Here is a 19,392-nt window from a genome sequence, read left to right as displayed (position 1 = left end):
GACTGCTCGCGCCGCCCGGCCGCGCCTCTCCCTCCCCGCCGGTGCCCCGTCGTCCCTCGCCGCGCCGCTCTCGCCGGAGAGCGCCGCCGTCGCCTCGTCCCGGATCAGGCCGGGCTGGACCAGATCCACCAGCCTGCCGATCCAAACGGGCGCCCGCATCCCGTATCCGCCCGTCCCATTTTTGACGAGGGTAAATTCTGCAGTCCCTAGTTTTTTGCATATTCCGATGCTATATTTTACCTGCCATAACTTGTTGCATACTACTCTGTTTTGTGCGTGTAATATGTCAAAATGTTCATCATGAGATGCTCTACATTTCATTCCGTTGTGCCATGTTCATTTGAGTTCATCTTGATGCCTGAATCATCGTTGCAAGAGTGCTATATGTTGTTAATCTGCTTAAACTGTTACAACCTGATGATTTGTCATTTTTGTTGCATTTGATGTGTGCATCCTATGAGCACGAGCTCTAGATGTGTTTTGAACTATGACATGCCATATTTACAGGGGTGCAATCCATGTATTTTTTCTGAGTCTTGTAGTGAGTGCATCAAGTTTATTAAGTAGGGTACTTGGTGTTGCTGTTTTGCTAGGCTGTTTCTGTTATATTTTGTTGCCATGTAAACTTGCTGCTACAAGTCATTCTATGCATAATATGGAGAGGTTAACTAAGGATGTTTTGTTATAAATATCAAGCTCCATCCATCCATGCCCCTGGTTGAATTTATAGCCTGCCGTAGCTTGTTGTAACCTTGCTCTAAATTTGCTAAATAATGTTGTTGTTAGCCTGTTAACATTGAATTCAGTTTTGCCATGTGTTTTGCTAGTGATCCATGCGCCCTATGAACTTTCTCTTGCTATTCTTAGCTTCATAAACATGTCTTCTTACTGTTGGTTGCCTTTCCATGTCATGCAATGCTCTGTGGTGAGTGGTAAAAGCTCACCAACATGCCTACTTATCGTTGTTCCTGCCATGTTTGAATCTGTCATATAACTTGCCATCTTTACATGGGTGCCATCATATCTTCTGATGCTTTTTGGCTCATGGTCAGTAAGGACTTTTGTTCTATGCAATTAGTAGTTCCATTTCTTGCCTTTGTTTGACATGTTAAGTTCCTGTAATATGTTATTTGATAGCTCTAAACATTGCAACCAGATGTTATTTCTGCAAAGTCTAAAACTGTTATTATTTTCAATCTTGCCATGTCTTTTTTTGTATGTTCTAGTGATTTCTGGAGATAGGTCAGTGTTCATGTTTTTTTATGCTTTACCTGTACATCATGCCCATGCCTTTTATTTTCACATTGTGGTATTGTAGCATGTTTTTTTGGTGGTTTCCATATGCCTAGTTGCTGTTTTGGACAGCTTGTCCTTTAAATTTGTTTCATGTGTGTGTGTTGAACCGTTGCTCCGTTTTGAGTGTGCTCTATATGAAACTTGCTTGATTTTGCATGTAGTTTCATATTATCACGTTGAATCCTCGTTTTGGTGTGTTTGCTTGATGTTTGAATGCATTTTGCATCAATGCCATGTTTAACTTGTTTTGCTCATATCTTCTAGGTCGTAGCTCCGAATTAAATGAACTTTATATGTAACTTGACTAGAATCTCGTGTAGATCATCTTGGTGCATCTTAAGTTGCTGTTTAACAACTTGAACATAAGGTTTATTCAGATCTGGACCAACTTCGAAATTCGCATATGAGGACTTACCGGATTAGTTCTATGTTGTTTCCGGCCTCATTTAAACTTGCTTTCTTGTGTTGATCTTGTATGCATCATCTCTTGCCATGAGTAGCTTCATGTAGCCTTGTCATGCATCATTCTTGTTGTGCATCATGCCTTGTTCATGTGTGGTGTGTTTATTATGTTGTGTGCTTCTTCTCGATAGTTCCCGTTGCGTTGCGATCGTGAGGATTCGTTTGTCTATGCTTGGTTCGTCTTCGTAGCTTCACCTTCTTCATGGACTCGTTCTTCTTCCTTGCAGGATTTCAGGAAAGATGTCCGCTAGCCTGGATCTCACTACTATCATTGCTATGCTAGTTGCTTCGTTCTATCGCTATGCCGCGCTACCTATCACCTGTTTTTCAAGCCTCCCAATTGCCATGAACCTCTAACCTTTGACACCTTTCCTAGCAAACTGTTGCTTGGCTATGTTACCGCTTTTGCTCAGCCCCTCTTATAGCGTTGCTAGTTGCAGGTGAACTTGAAGATTGCTCCATGGTGGACAGGATTATGTTGGGATATCACAATATCTCTTATATTATTAATGCATCTATATACTTGGTAAAGGGTGGAAGACTTGGCCTTATACCTGGTGTTTTGTTCCACTCTTGCCGCCTTAGTTTCCGTCATACTGGTGTTATATTCCCGGATTTTGCGTTCCTTACGCGATTGGGTGATTTATGGGACCCCCTTGACAGTTCGCTTTGAATAAAAATCCTCCAGCAAGGCCCAACCTTGGTTTTACCATTTGCCTCACCTAGCCCTTTTTCCCTTGGGTTTTCGGAGCTCGAGGGTCATCTTTATTTTAGCTCCCCGGGCCAATGCTTGTCTAAGTGTTGGTCCAAACCGAGCGATGTCCAGCGCCCCCTGGGCAACCAGGGTCTATGCCAACCTGTCGTCTTGCTCATCCGGTGTGCCCTGAGAATGAGATATGTGTAGCTCCTATCGGGATTTGTCGGCACATCCGGGCGGCTTTGCTGGTCTTGTTTTACCATTGTCGAAATGTCTTGTACTGGGATTCCAAGTCTGATCGGGTCTTCCTGGGACAAGGAATATCCTTCGTTGACCGCGAGAGCTTATCATGGGATATGTTGGGACACCCCTGCAGGGTATAAACTTTCGAAAGCCGTGTCCGCGGTTATGTGGCAGATGGGAATTTGTTAATGTCCGATTGTAGATAACTTGACACCAGATCCGAATTAAAACGCATCAACCGCGTGTGTAGCCGTGATGGTCTCTTCTCGGCGGAGTCCGGGAAGTGAACACGATTTTCGGGTTATGTTTGACGTAAGTAGGAGTTCAGGATCACTTCTTGATCATTGCTAGCTTCTCGACTGTTCCGCTTGCTCTCTTCTCGCTCTTGTTTGCGTATGTTAGCCACCATATATGCTTAGTCGCTGCTGCAACCTCACCACTTTACCCCTTCCTTGCCCATTAAGCTTTGCTAGTCTTGATACCCATGGTAATGGGATTGCTGAGTCCTCGTGGCTCACAGATTACTACAACAAAAGTTGCAGGTATAGGTTTTGCGATGATCATGACGTGAGAGCGATGTTAATTCTTCTGCTTCTTCTTCGATCAGGGGATAGGTTCCAAGTCGGCAGCCTGGGCTAGCAGGGTGGATGTCGTTTGAGTTTCTGTTTGTGTTTCATCCGTATTCGGATGTTGATCTTATGTATGATGATGTTGTATTCTTGTGGCATTGTATGCCTCTTGTATGTATCCCCATCTATTATGTAATGTTGATGTAATGATATCCACCTTGCAAAAGTGTTTCAATATGCGGTTCTATCCTTGGTGGGACCTTCGAGTCTCTTTAGGATAGTATCGCATATTGGGTGTGACAAGTTGGTATCAGAGCCTCGACGGACCATAGTAGCCCTGTTGATTGATCATGTAGTTTGGCCGTTGTTGAGTCTAGAAGAAAACTGTTTTCGGAGTCTAGTTATATCGGAGAGTAGGAATTCTTTCTACTCCTCTGCCCCTTCGTCGCTCTGGTGAGGAATCTTGACGTAGGTATTTTGATTTACTTCTCTTCTGCTTCAAATTTTCTTTAGGTTCACGTAGTTGGTTTTTTGGTCGTTGTTTCTCAGCTCTTTTATCCGGTGCATTTCTTGTCAAGTTGACTCGAGCCTCTTGATCGTTGCCAAGTTCAATCCTCAGTTGTTTTCTTTTTTTCCACCCGCCCACCCCTTTTTCATCTCGGAGCCGGAGTCCGTAATCGAGTATCCATCCTACTTGTGTGAAGCCTTTGTTTTCTTTCAACCGGTGTCTTCTCTTCAAGATATTCGTCGGTTCCCCCTTCCAAGTTGTCTTTGTTTTTCCCACCCTCCCACCCTCTTCTTAACGGAGCTTGAGTCTCTTTCGAGCATCAATGTCATTCGTGTGGAGCCTCTTCAGTCTTCCGACAATTGTTTCAACCGGTGAGTTCTCTTTTGTTTGACATTCTTCATCTCTTTTCCGGTGGACTCAATTCAAGTTTTTCGGGTTGATCATATTCTTTTCCTTGGCTCAAGTGTTTTCCCTGCTCGTTTGCCTCTCGCTAGTTTATCCTTCCGGAGTGTTCAAGACATCTCAGGAGATTCGTCTTTGTTCCAATTAGTTCGAGGTTGTCACCTCATTCAAATATTTCAATTGTTCCGGTGCATCATTTCTCATTCAAACAATCCTTTCAACGGTGTTTTCTTTTGGTGGGAGCTAACCCACAGGTCTTTTCCCAGGATATTACCTGACTCTTCTAATTATTCTGGAGCCATTCCTAATTCTTTTCGAGTTTGACGTAAGAATGAATTTCATCAGTCAGATGCCTTCTCCAAGATCTCTTTCAAATTCTTTTCATATTTGGTGCAACCCTTCCTCTTTTTTCATCCTCCCGGAGTATCTCAGTAACTTTGGTGGTGTTTTCCGTCATCATCTGAAGATCAAAGAAGAGTTTTTCCTCTAAATATTGCCCATTCTCTCGAAGATTCGTGGTTCTATTTCATGCTATCCTCTCGAATTATTCTGGTTGTCAGTTATTTTTTCTTACCCACCCGGAGTATGTCAGGAGTTGTTTTCCCATTTTCTTTTCATCGGAGGCCATCGTTCCAGAAGAATTCTTCGTCCTCACATTTCAGCTACCGTTATCCAATTATCCCGGTGCTTCGTACAGGTGTTCTTTAATCAGCTCATGATCTCTTTGTTCTTTTGCATCTAAATCCCCCCTAGCATATTGGTTCTTCTAATCTTCCCGGTGATTCATTCTCTTTCACCAGTCATTTCCGAATTCTAATGGTGGTTCTTTCAGATTCTTTTTCTTTGATTATCATATTAATCCATTCGTTCTTTCGAATCCTACCGGTGGTTCATGAAGACTTTCTCAAGTTTTGTGCTATACCCCCCCTTAATCCTTTTCAAGAAGAATAAGTAGTATGAAACATCCATTGATTGTCATCAAGTTAATTTGATGAAGGATAAGCATACAATAAATCTTATTCTTATTTCATCCAAGTGATTATCCCTTCCTTCATAGTTTGTTCTTGAGGAATAAATTCTAGTTCCAAGTGTTTTCATCTTTTCTTTTTCAGAGTTCAAATTTCCTCGGCCATCTCGTCGGAACCTCCATCTAAATCATCTCAAGGCTCATCTTATTCTTTGTTCCTTCATTCTATCTCATCATCCTTTTGTCACTGGAGTTCTTCATGGTGGTTCTTCATGATTTAATTCATTCTTAAAGAGTTCATCAAGATCTTGTTGGTGGAGTTCAACTATCTTTTCTTCTCGCATCTCGAAGTGCAATTAATTCTCGGTATTCTTTTCAAGTGGAGTTTTGCATTTCTTCGTTCTTCTCAGCTATTTAAGCATTTGCTTGTGGCACAGTTTCACCTCAAATTTTGAGAGGATTTTTCATAAGTCCACAACAAATTTATTCTTTTGTTGTTGATTTTCTCGGCAACCCTGTTAAATCTTTCCTTCTAAGGAGGCTATCAAATTCATTCGTGGTGGAAGTTGTTGTTCTCTTATCGGTTCTTTTCATTCCACCATTTTAATTCTACCAGAGGCATTGTGTTGTTCATCTCATCAAGGTCATCCTATCTTGTGAAGTTCATGTTCTATTCCTTCCTTTTTCAGCCGGAGTGCTACCGAAATTCCTTCTTTATTATTCTTTTTCTATCTTGTTCTAACCGGAGTGGTTTCAGAGTCTATCTTGTTCCTTCAGCTTTCGATTCTTGACATATTCGTCATTCCTCTTTTCTACCGAGTGCTCTCGTCGTTGTTCATCTTCTCTCTTGAGCACTTGCTTCACCTAATCCTCTTTTTCTTCCGTCTCGTTCCTAAGATCTCGGGACGAGATCTCTTGTTAGTGGAGGAGTGCTGTAACGCCCCGGATTCGATGCGCCAGCTGTCCGCTAGTTATTCGCCGTCGTTGCCATGTCATTTGCTTGCGTGTTGTATTTTGTCATGTCATCATGTGCATTGCATTGCAGACGTGTTCGTCTCATGCATCCGAGCTTTTTCCCCGTTGTCCGTTTTGCAATCCGGCACTCCTATGTCCTCCGGCGTCCCCCTTTTGTCTCTTGTTGTGAGTGGGTGTTAACCTTTCTCAGAATGGCCCGAGGCTTGCCAAGCGGCCTTGGTACACCACCGGTAGACCGCCTGTCAAGTTTGGTGCCATTTGGAGGTTGTTTGATACTCCAACGGTTAACCGGGGTACCGTAAAAGCCTCTTTTGTCTTACAGCCCAACACCCTTCCAAACTGGCCCAAGACCCATCCTAACCCCCTCCATGCTCTCAGTCGTTCGATCCCGACCGTGTGGGAGAAAACCGCTCCTCATTTGGACTCTCCTAGCTCCTAGAATCTATAAATAGGCCTCCCCCATCCAAATTCGCAGATGAAACCCTAGCAAAAACCTCCCCGCCGTCACCGGACACGTCCGGCCGCAGCCAGACACGTCCGCCCTCGCTCTCGCCAACCCGGAGTCGCCACGTGGTGCGCCGTTGCTGCCCGTCCGCCCCCGCCGCCGCGGCCCGCTGAGCCCATCGGGGCCCGTCTCCGCGCCCGCCTCGCCGGACTCCGCCACCGGCCTCGCCGCAGAGCATCGCCTCACCGGCCTCACCGGAGAGCCGCGCCTCCCCGGTCGCTCGCCCGCTCGCCGCCGGCCACCAGGCTCTGCCCGCGCCCTCCGCCCGGCCGCCGCCTCCGCCCGCCGCCGGAGCTCCACGCCGGACGCCGCCCCGCCGCCTCACCGCCCCGCGCCACCATGGGAGCTCGCCGGAGCAGCTCCCTCGCGCGCCGCCCCGTGCTGGTGACTGCTCGCGCCGCCCGGCCGCGCCTCTCCCTCGCCGCCGGCCGCGCCTCTCCCTCCCCGCCGGCGCCCCGTCGTCCCTCGCCACGCCGCTCTCACCGGAGGGCGCCGCCGTCGCCTCGTCCCGGATCTGGCCGCCAGCCCGCCGATCCAAATGGGCGTCCACGTCCCGGATCCGCCCATCCCGCTTCCCTCTGTCCCGTTTTCGACGAGGGTAAATTCTGCTAAGTCCCCAGTTTTTTGCATATTCTGGTGCTATCTTTGACCTACCATAACTTGTTGCATACTGCTCCGTTTTGTGCATGTAATATGTCAAAATGTTCGTCATGAGATGCTCTACATTTGATTCCATTGTGCCATGTTCATTTGAGTTCATCTTGATGCCTGAATCATCGTTGCAAGAGTGCTATATGTTGTTAATCTGCTGAAACTGTTAGAACTTGATGATTTGTCATTTTTGTTGCATTTGATGTGTGCATCCTATGAGCATGAGATCTACATGTGTTTTGAACGATGGCTTGCCATATATACAGGGGTGCAATCCACGTATTTTTGTGAGTCTTGTAGTGAGTGCATCAAGCTTATTAAGTAGGGTACTTGCTGTTGCTATTTTGCTAGGCTGTTTCAGTTATATTTTGTTGCCATGTAAACCTACTGCTACAAGTCATTCTATGCATAATATGGAGAGTTTAACTAAGGATATTTTGTTACACATGTCATGATCTATCCATCCATGCCCTTGGTTCCATTTATAGCCTGTTGTAGCTTGTTGTAACCTTGCTCTCAAGTTGCGAAATAATGTTGCTGTCATCCTGTTAACATTAAGTTCAGTTTTGCCATGTGTTTTACTAGTGATCCATGCACCCTATGAACTTGCTCTTGCCATGCTTAGCTTCATAAACATGTGTTCTTGCAGTTGGTTGCCTTGCCATGTCATTTAGTGCTCTGTGGTGAGTGGTACAAGCTCACCAACATGCCTACTTATTGTTGTTCCTGCCATGTTTGAATCTGTCATATAACTTGCCATGTTTACATGGGTGCCATCATATCTTCTAATGCTTTTTGGCTCATGGTCAGTAAAGGAATTTTGTTCTATGCAATTAGTAGGTTCATGTAATGCCTTTGTTTGCCATGTTAAGTTCCTGTAAAATGTTGTTTGATAGCTCTAAACATTGCAACCTGATGTTATTTCTGCAAAGTCTGAAACTGTTATTATTTGCGATCTTGCCATGTCTTTTTGAGTATGTTCTAGTGATTTCTGGAGATAGGTCAGTGTTCATGTTTTGTTATGCTTTACCTGTACATCATGCCCATGCCTTTTGTTTTGACATTGTGGTACTGTAGCATGTTGTTTTGTTGGTTTCCATATGCCTAGTTGCTGTTTTGGACAGCTTGTCCTTTAAACTTGTTTCATGTGTGTGTGTTGAACCGTTGCTCCGTTTTGAGTGTGCTCTATATGAAACTTGCTTGATTTTGCATGTAGTTTCATATTATCATGTTGAATCCTCGTTTTGGTGTGTTTGCTTGATGTTTGAATGCATTTTGCATCAATGCCATGTTTAACTTGTTTTCCTTATATCTTCTAGGCCGTAGCTCCGAATTAAATGAACTTTATATGTAACTTGACTAGAATCTCATGTAGATCATCTTGCTGCATATTAACTTGCTGTTTAACGACTTGAACATAAGGTTTAGTCAGATCTGTACCAACTTCGAAATTCGCATATGAGGACTTACCGGATTAGTTCTATGTTGTTTCTGGCCTCACTTAAACTTGCTTTGTTGTGTTGATCTTGTATGCATCATCTCTTGCCATGAGTAGCTTCATGTAGCCTTGTCATGCATCATGCTTGTTGTGCATCATGCCTTGTTCATGTGTGGTGTGTTTACTATGTTGTGTGCTTCTTCTCAATAGTTCCCGTTTCGTTGCGATCGTGAGGATTCGTTCGTCTACACTTGGTTCATCTTCGTGGCTTCACCTTCTTCATGGACTCGTTCTTCTTCCTTGTGGGATTTCAGGCAAGATGTCCGCTACCCTGGATCTCACTACTATCATTGCTATGCTAGTTGCTTCGTTCTATCGCTATGCCGCGCTACCTATCACCTGTTTTTCAAGCCTCCCAATTGCCATGAACCTCTAACCTTTGACACCCTTCCTAGCAAACTGTTGCTTGGCTATGTTACCGCTTTTTCTCAGCCCCTCTTATATCGTTGCTAGTTGCAGGTGAAGTTGAAGATTGCTCCATGGTGGACAGGATTATGTTGGGATATCACAATATCTCTTATATTATTAATGCATCAATATACTTGGTAAAGGGTGGAAGACTTGGCCTTATGCCTGGTGTTTTGTTCCACTCTTGCCGCCCTAGTTTCCATCATACTGGTGTTATATTCCCGGATTTTGCGTTCCTTACGCGGTTGGGTGATTTATGGGACCCCCTTGACAGTTCGCTTTGAATGAAACTCCTCCAGCAAGGCCCAACCTTGGTTTTACCATTTGCCTCACCTAGCCGTTTTTCCCTTGGGTTTCCGGAGCCCGAGGGTCATCTTTATTTTAGCCCCCCCGGGCCAATGCTTGTCTAAGTGTTGGTCGAAACTGAATGATGTCCGGCGACCCTGGGCAACCAGGGTCTACGCCAACCCGTCTTCTTGCTCATCCGGTGTGCCCTAAGAACGAGATATGTGCAGCTCCTATTGGGATTTGTCGGCACATCTGGGCGGCTTTGCTGGTCTTGTTTTACCATTGTCGAAATGTCTTGTAACCGGGATTCCGAGTCTGATCTGGTCTTCCTGGGAGAAGGAATATCCTTCGTTGACCGCGAGAGCTTATCATTGCTAAGTTGGGACACCCCTGCAGGGTATAAACTTTCGAACGCCGTGCCCGTAGTTATGTGGCAGATGGGAATTTGTTAATATCTGATTGTAGATAACTTGACACCAGATCCGAATTAAAACGCATCAACCGCGTGTGTAGCCGTGATGGTCTCTTCTCTGTGGAGTCCGGGAAGTGAACACGGTTTTTGGGTTATGTTTGACGTAAGTAGGAGTTCAAGATCACTTCTTGATCATTGCTAGCTTCACGACCGTTCCGCTTGCTCTATTCTCGCTCTTGTTTGCGTATCTTAGCCACCATATATGCTTAGTCGCTGCTGCAACCTCACCACTTTACCCCTTCCTTTCCCATTAAGCTGCTTGTCTTGATACCCATGGTAATGGGATTGCTGAGTCCTCGTGGCTCATAGATTACTACAACAACAGTTGCAGGTATAGGTTTTGCGATGATCATGACATGAGAGCGATGTTAATTCTTCTGCTTCTTCTTCGATCAGGGGATAGGTTCCAGGTCGGCAGCCTGGGCTAGCAGGGTGGATGTCGTTTGAGTTTCTGTTTGTGTTTCATCCGTAGTCGAATGTTGATCTTATGTATGATGATGGTGTATTCTTGTGGCATTGTATGCCTCTTGTATGTATCCCCATCTATTATGTAATGTTGATGTAATGATATCCACCTTGCAAAAGCATTTCAATATGCGGTTCTATCCTTGGTGGGACCTTCGAGTCTCTTTAGGATATTATCGCATATTGGGCGTGAAACTGAACATATACATGGAGGTACATATATACCTGGTGTATCATATGTGCTATCACCATCGGTCTCAAGTATCATCTGTTCCAGGGGAGTAATATGGACTTCTACAAGTCACACGCTTGATACATTAGAATCGGTTGTGCCCAAGTCTGTTAGGTAAGATTTATCACATAAAAAGGATAAAATTAAGCTCTGTGTATTTGCACAGCCTTATACCTCGACCAAACATGTAAATTTTGTCAACATCGTCGGCTACGGGTATAATCCGTTTGTTAGAGTCGTCAACATTTGTCCCCTCCATCGGGCCTGCAACACATTCAGTCTCTTGGGATAGTGTTTGACTTGTGAAGCATAATTTATAGGTACATGTGATGAGGTCGTCTGATCCGTTGGCTTGCTGTGTGGAGTCCCCATATGGAACTATTAAAAAAAAGACATGTCCAACAGACTCAGGTATCCCGCAAATACTTGTAAACTGACTTTGCAAGCAGATCACATGAAATACCAACAGTACTAAAGGCCCGCTCCTATTGTACATAAATTCAGTCCATAATGACAGTTTGTTACAGATTTATGAGTTTTGCTATACATATCAAAATAGAAAGACATGTCCGACAGACTTTGCTACCTTAAATTTTGTTGTAAACTGACTATGTTGGTTACATGTTAAAAATTCAAGATGCTAAGATGAATTGTTCATCTGATTGCAGCCAGATGAAGGCCGTCGAAGGTCACAAGGGCAGCTTGCTATTCTACATGACTTCAACACATAAGGGAAGCTTGTTACATTTACAGAAAGTCATGATGTTGGCAATGGTAAGGGGGCGAAATCATGAAGGCATGGTTTGTGTTGCAAGGTGCTCAAACTCTCATATTGCAATTTGCCTACAACTTTGTTTGTATGTTTGTTTGTTTGGTTGTTTGTAGTTTGTTTCTGTGACCTGTACTAAACTATATAGCAACTATTTGCAGTCTGACATACATCTGCATAAAACTCAGAGAAGTCATGGTAAAAACTTGCTGTTAAGCGACGATATGGGCGTCATAAAGAACTTCAGTCATTTGATTGAAGCGCAGATCTGTACACGAAGACTGAGGGAGTCCTGGACTAGGGGGTGTCCGGATAGCCGAACTATCATCATTGACCGGACTCCAAGATTATGAAGATACATGATTGAAGACTTCGTCCCGTGTCCGAATGGGACTTTCCTTGGCGTGGAAGGCAAACTTGGCAATACGGATATGTAGATCTCCTACCATTGTAAGCGACTCTGTGTAACCCTAGCCCTCTCCGGTGTCTATATAAACTGGAGGGTTTTAGTCCGTAGGACGAACAACAATCATACCATAGGCTAGCTTCTAGGGTTTAGCCTCCTTGATCTCATGGTAGATCCACTCTTGTACTACCCATATCATCAATATCAATCAAGCAGGAGTAGGGTTTTACCTCCATCGAGAGGGCCCGAACCTGGGTAAAAACATTGTGTCCCTTGTCTCCTATTACCATCCGCCTAGACGCACAGTTCGGGACCCCCTACCCAAGATCCGCCGGTTTTGACACCGACATTGGTGCTTTCATTAAGAGTTCCGCTGTGTCATCGCTTATAGGCCCGATGGCTCCTTCGATCATGAACAGCAACGCGGTCCAGGGTGAGACTTTTCTCCCCAGACAGATCTTCGTATTCGGCGGCTTCACACTACGGGTCAATTCACTTGGCCATCTGGAGCAGATCGAAAGCTACGCCCCTGGCCATCAGGTGAGATTTGGAAGTTTGAACTTCACGGACGACATCTGCGGAGACTTAATCTTCAACGGATTCGAGCCATAGCCGAGCGCGCCGCACTGTCACGATGGGCATGATCTAGCTCTGCCACCGGATGGTGCCCTGGAGGCCGCACAAGAGCCCGCTCTGACCCTTGACTCGGAGCCGACTACACCGATCGAGGATGGGTGGCTAGACACCGCCTCGGGGGCCGCTACCTCTACAGCGATGGAGCCGAATACCGACCCCGTCCCTTGTGAAGCTCGTGACTCCGAGGTGCTGGATTCCTCGCCGGACTCCGAACCCCCCGCGCTGAAGGAAATATGCCCTAGAGGCAATAATAAAGTTATTATTTATTTCCTCATATCATGATAAATGTTTATTATTCATGCTAGAATTGTATTAACTGGAAACATGATACATGTGTGAATACATAGACAAAACTATAGTCACTAGTAGGCCTCTACTTGACTAGCTCATTAATCAAAGATGGTTATGTTTCCTAACCATAGACATGTGTTGTCATTTGATTAGTGGGATCACATCATTAGGAGAATGATGTGATTGACATGACCCATTCCATTAGCCTAGCACTTGATCATTTAGTATACTGCTATTGCTTTCTTCATGACTTATACAAAGTTCCTGCAACTATGAGATTGTGCAACTCCCATTTACCGGAAGAACACTTTGTGTGCTACCAAACGTCACAATGTAACTGGGTGATTATAAAGGTGCTCTACACGTGTTTCCGAAGGTACATGTTGAGTTGGCATAATTCAAGATTAGGTTTTGTCACTCCGATTGTCGGAGAGGTATCTCTGGGCCCTCTCAGTAATACTCATCACCTAAGCCTTGCAAGCATTATAACTAATGAGTTAGTTATGAGATGATGTATTACAGAACGAGTAAAGAGACTTGCCGGTAACGAGATTGAACTAGGTATTGGATACCGACGATCAAATCTCGGGCAAGTAACATACCGATGACAAAGGGAACAACGTATATTGTTATGCGGTTTGACCGATAAAGATCTTCGTAGAATATGTAGCAACCAATATGGGCATCCAGGTCCCGCTATTGGTTATTGACCGAGAATGGTTATAGGTCATGTCTACATAGTTCTCGAACCCGTAGGGTCCGCACGCTTAACGTTACGATGACAGTTTTATTATGAGTTTATAAGTTTTGATGTACCGAAGTTTGTTCGGAGTCCCGGATGTGATCACGGACATGACGAGGAGTATCGAAATGGTCGATACATAAAGATTGATATATTGGACGACTATATTCGGACACCGGAAGTGTTCCGGGTGATTTTGGAGAAAACCGGAGTGCCGGGGGGGTTACCGGAACCCCCCGGGAGAGTATTGGGCCTATGGGCCTGAGGGGAAAGGAGACAGGGGCGGCCAACATGGGCCGCGTGCCCCCTCCCCCCTCTGGTCCGAATTGGACTAGGAGGGGGGGGGCGGCGCCCCCCCTTCCTTCCCCCTCTCCCCCTTCTTTCCCCCTCCTAGTAGGAGTAGGAAGGAGGAGTCCTACTCCTACTAGGAGGAGGATTCCTCCTCCCTTGGCGCGCCCAAAGGGGCCGGCCGGCCTCCCCCCTTGCTCCTTTATATATGGGGGCAGGGGGGCACCCCATAGACACACAAGTTGATCTACGGATCGTTCCTTAGCCGTGTGCGGTGCCCCCCTCCACCATATTCCACCTCGGTCATATCATCGCGGAGTTTAGGCGAAGCCCTGCGCCGGTAGAACATCATCATCATCACCACGCCGTCGTGCTGACGGAACTCATCTCCGGAGCTAAGAACTCATCTCCACGCCGTTGTTAAAACAGCACCAACTTGACGAACTATCGTTGTGGTTTTTGATGCGTAGGTAAGAACGGTTCTTGCTAAGCCCGTAGCAGCCACGTAAAATTTACAACAACAAAGTAGAGGACGTCTAACTTGTTTTTGCAGGGCATGTTGTGATGTGATATGGTCAAGACGTGATGCTATATTTTATTGTATGAGATGATCATGTTTTGTAACCGAAGTTATCGGCAACTGGCAGGAGCCATATGGTTGTCGCTTTATTGTATGAAATGCAAACGCCCTGTAATTGCTTTACTTTATCACTAAGCGGTAGCGATAGTCGTAGAAGCAATAGATGGCGTATCGACAACGATACTACGATGGAGATCAAGGTGTCGCGCCGGTGACGATGGTGATCACGACGGTGCTTCGGAGATGGAGATGACAAGCACAAGATGATGATGGCCATATCATATCACTTATATTGATTGCATGTGATGTTTATCCTTTATGCATCTTATCTTGCTTTGATTGACGGTAGCATTTTAAGATGATCTCTCACTAAAATTATCAAGAAGTGTTCTCCCTGAGTAGGCAACGTTGCCAAAGTTCGTCGTGCCCAGACACCATGTGATGATCGGGTGTGATAAGCTCTACGTCCATCTACAACGGGTGCAAGCCAGTTTTGCACACGCGGAATACTCAGGTTAAACTTGACGAGCCTAGCATCTGCAGATATGGCCTCGGAACACGGTGACCGAAAGGTCGAGCGTGAATCATATAGTAGATATGATCAACATAGTGATGTTCACCATTGAAAACTACTCCATCTCACGTGATGATCGGTTATTGTTTAGTTGATTTGGATCACGTGATCACTTAGATAACTAGAGAGATGTCTGTCTAAGTGTGAGTTCTTAAGTAATATGATTAATTGAACTTAAATTTATCATGAACTTAGTACCTGATAGTATCTTGCTTGTCTATGTTTGTTTGTAGATAGATGGATCATGTTGTTGTTCCGTTGAATTTTAATGCGTTCCTTGAGAAAGCAAAGTTGAAAGATGATGGTAGCAATTACACGGACTGGGTCCCTAACCTGAGGATTATCCTCATTGCTGCACAGAAAAGTTACGTCCTGGAAGCACCACTGGGTGCCAGGCCTGCTGCTGATGCAACTGACGATGTTAAGAACGTCTGGAAGAGCAAAGCTTTTTTTTAGAACATAGACGTCAGAGACGTCCGGCTTTAAATTAATAAAGCCCTCAACATTAGGCAGCATGCAAACATGGAACAGACCAACTAAACGGAACCAAAGCTAGACAGCCAAGTTTCGAAGAAGAGCCAAAAGGCGAGAACGGTGATAAGTGCGTTACATGGCATAGCCAGCCAGATTAACGAGCACGCAGGCTCAAAAGAAGCAGGACCAAAAGGGCCGCCTATCCCTATGAGGCAGCAGACGGAGGAGACGAGGCTCGGGACGCCGAGTAGACAGTGTGGAGCCGTGCGATAGCTTGTCAATGGAGATCAACATCCTGTTATCTTCCCAGCGGAGCCCACTGCTGCAAGAATAAGATGCATTTGAAGATAACATCAGCGGGGTGAGAGGGAGACGCTCCCTCAATAGTAAACTTGTTACGAATATGCCATAAGGCCCATAGCATGGCCGAAGCACACGTCCACATTATCCGGCGCAAAGAGCCCGGGATCGAAGATAAGTAAGACACAAGCTCAGAGCGTGAGCGTGGATCCCAATCCACCCCAGCGGCCTCACGGACCGTGCTCCAAGCAAAACGCGCCAAAGGGCAGTGGAAGAACGCGTGGTCAGCATCTTCCGTGTTATGACACAACGCGCAAGGTCCGGAAGGAGGGCCATTGCGCTTAGCTATATTGATAGAGGTAGGGAGGCGATCTTGACATAATTGCCAAAGAAAGACCTTAATTTTTAGCAGGATTCGCGCCTTCCAAAGCCCCGTGGCTGCCATAGGGGCATGGCCGCGACACAGCTCTCTATACATTGACTTGACAGTGAACCTGCCAGAGCCCGAGAGTCTCCAAGAGACCTGGTCTGCGGAGTCCGACAAGCGTACGGTCGCTATCAGAGCCCGCAAGTGATCCCATTCTGACTGCTCCGGCCCCACGAGCTCCCTTCTGAAGTATATGGGGGGCGGGGTGGCACTGAGGGCCGACGCCACCAGTTGATTGGGCTCAACCGCGATGGAGTAGAGAAGGGGGAACTCAGACCAAAGGGGTTGCTAGCCAATCCAAACGTCGTGCCAAAACCGGATGGAGCGGCCGTTGTTAACCGTGAGCCTCGTGCCCCTGGCGAAGTATGGTTTGAGGGATTGGATGGAGGTCCAGAAAGGTGACCTGAGAGGAGATGCCTCAAAGAAATTCCCATGCGGGAAGTACTTGGCACGGAGGAGGTCAATCCAGAGGCCGGTCCCTCCCTGGGACAGCTTCCAGATCCACTTGCACATAAGTGCAATGTTCATCAGCTTAGAGTTGATGACCCCGAGGCCCCCCTGGGCTTTAGGTCTACAGACAGCTTGCCACTTAACCATGTGGTACTTCCGTTTAGGGCCCGCTCCTACCCAAAAGAAACGTGCCCGGGGTGTGTCCATTTTCTTATGGACCCCATCAGCCAACAAGAACATACCCATGGCAAACATGGGTAGGGACGAGAGGCTAGAGTTAGTAAGGATTAGTCTTGCCCCTGTTGATATAAATAGACCTCTCCATGGACATACCCGCTTCGCCACCTTAGTGTTGAGAGGTTCCCAATCGGCAGTCGAGCATTTCTTCTCTGCGATCGGGAGGCCAAGGTAGGTAAACGGGAACTTTCCAAGCTTGCAATTTAGCAAGTTGGCCACCCGTTCACTTTCGGCTGCGCCCATCCCTATGGACACCACTTCACATTTGTGGAAGTTAATTTTTAGTCCGGACATAAGTCCAAAACACAGCAAGATGGCCTTAACCGTTGCTATGCTGTGTGTGTCCGGCTCAAAAAGGAGTAGAGTGTCATCCGCATACCGTAGGTGTGACACCCCTCCAGGGATCAGGTTGCCGACCACTCCCCTGATGTGGCCAGCAACGCGACCTTTGTCTAGCATGGCGCCCAAGTCGTCCGCCACAAAGTTGAAAAGCAACGGTGAGGCTGGGTCCCCTTGACGCAGCCCACGCTTGTTGCGGAAGAAGTTCCCTACTTCTCCGTTCACCGCTATCGCCGTTTGGCCTCCCGAGACCAACTGCATCATACGGTGAACCCAAACTGCCGAAAATCCTCGATCCAGAAGGATTTGTCGGAGAAACTTCCAATTCACTCAATCGTACGCCTTCTCGAAATCTAATTTCAGAAGTATTGCCGGATGGCGGCTACGTTTGAGCGAGTGAACAATCTCTTGGAGGGCCAACGGGCCCTCCAAGATGTTGCGACCACGAATAAAAGCCATTTGGTTCCTACTAATAATACGATGAGCCATCGGAGACAAGCGCGTAGAACAAGCCTTAGAACATATTTTAAACGGCGTTGATAAGTGCTATGGGGCAAAAAAGTCTAATGTTATCCGCGCCCTGAACTTTGGGGATAAGCGAAAGAACCCCAAAGTTAAGGCGCGAGATGTCTACAGTGCCACGCTTAAACCCGTTACACACCTCGAAAATAGGGCCCTTGAGGACTTGCCAAAATCTTTTGAACATCGCCACCGGCCACCCATCCGGGCCCGGGGCCGTGTCAGATTTCATCCCAAGGGCCGCCTGGTCGATCTCCTAAGGGAGGAAAGCGAGACCCAAGCCTTCATTCTCCTCGTCCGAGACCCGCAGAGCGGGATCCCAGACATCCGCCCGTAGGCGAGCCCTGGACTCCTCCCTGGAGCCCAATAACTCGATGTAGAAATCGTAAATGTGACGGACTATATCCTGTTGGCGCAATAGGAGCCCCTGCTCCGATTGCAACCTCAGGATGGCGCACTTACGTCGCCGGCCGTTGGCATGGGCATGGAAATATTTTGTGTTTGCGTCCCCTTTGAGCGTCCACTTAATTCCACCCCTCCTTCGCCAGTACTCCTCCTCTGCACGAAGGAGGGCCTCAACATGGGCCTCAACAGCGTAATGCTGGGGCTAGTCTTGCTCCAAGAAGACCTGTACGTCCGCAGCAGCGTCCATACGGGCGAGGTCCGCCACCAAACGTGCTCGGAGCATCTTATCCTCACGGCCCTGGTTGGCCCCCCAACCTTTGTGAGCCACGCGCAACCCCGCCCCTGCGGTAATCCAGAAATCCACGGGCCCTCGCGTGTGCCGCATCCGAGTAACACAGGTCTCCCATTTGGAGAAGAAGATTTGTTCAAATTCCGGTTGTTCAAACCATGAAGTTTCAAGGAAAAACCATAGGCTTCGTTTTAAACGATCCTCCCCCGAGGAGAGGATTAAAGGGACGTGATCCGACCCGATCCTCGTTTCAACGTGGAGTGAGCACATGGGAAAGAGCATCTCCCACTCCACGGACATAAAAACTCGGTCCAGCACTGACCGAACCGGTGTGAGTTGCTTGTTCGTCCAGGTATAGCGTGCACCCACACGAGCCACTTCCCTAAGGGCCATTGATGCAATCGCGTTATTGAACATGGACACCCTTGTCCAGTTAATAATCCCATTGTTCTTATCTGCTCCCGAATGGATTAGGTTAAAATCCCCACCCACGATGAGGGGTAAGTTGCGGACACCCAAGGCCGCTACCTTCTCCTGAAGGGCAGAGCAAAGCTGATGACTACTTTGTAGTTCAGTGTGCCATGCTTTACGGCTTAGAACCGGGTCTTCAACGATGTTTTGAACGTCATGGAGCATATGAGATGTTCCAGGAGTTGAAGTTAATATTTCAAGCAAATGCCCGGATTGAGAGATATGAAGTCTCCAATAAGTTCTATAGCTGCAAGATGGAGGAGAATAGTTCTGTCAGTGAACACATACTCAGAATGTCTAGATATAATAATCACTTGATTCAACTGGGAGTTAATCTTCCTGATGATAGTGTCATTGACAGAATTCTCCAATCACTGCCACCAAGCTACAAGAGCTTTGTGATGAACTATAATATGCAAGGGATGAACAAGACTATTCCCGAGCTCTTCGCAATGCTAAAAGCTGCGGAGGTAGAAATCAAGAAGGAGCATCAAGTGTTGATGGTCAACAAGACCACTAGTTTCAAGAAAAAGGGCAAAGGGAAGAAGAAGGGGAAC

General features: G+C 46.6%; 1 protein-coding gene across 1 annotated transcript in view; it reads left to right on the top strand.

Annotated features, from left to right (window-relative positions):
- Positions 1-11,722, top strand: part of LOC119324540 — a 15,440-nt gene extending 3,718 nt beyond the window's left edge. Inside the window, exons 2-3 of the mRNA XM_037598322.1 lie at positions 11,307-11,453; positions 11,569-11,722. Coding sequence (XP_037454219.1) covers positions 11,307-11,453; positions 11,569-11,623 — 202 coding nt within the window. The 3' untranslated portion in view covers positions 11,624-11,722. The remainder of the gene's footprint in view (positions 1-11,306; positions 11,454-11,568) is intronic.
- The last annotated feature ends 7,670 nt before the right edge of the window (positions 11,723-19,392 follow it).

The sequence above is a fragment of the Triticum dicoccoides genome, chromosome 6B, assembly GCF_002162155.2.
Source record: "Triticum dicoccoides isolate Atlit2015 ecotype Zavitan chromosome 6B, WEW_v2.0, whole genome shotgun sequence".
In the NCBI taxonomy this organism is placed as follows: domain Eukaryota; kingdom Viridiplantae; phylum Streptophyta; class Magnoliopsida; order Poales; family Poaceae; genus Triticum; species Triticum dicoccoides.
Note: the sequence above shows the minus strand (reverse complement) of the source record. Positions and strands in the feature narration are given on the sequence as shown.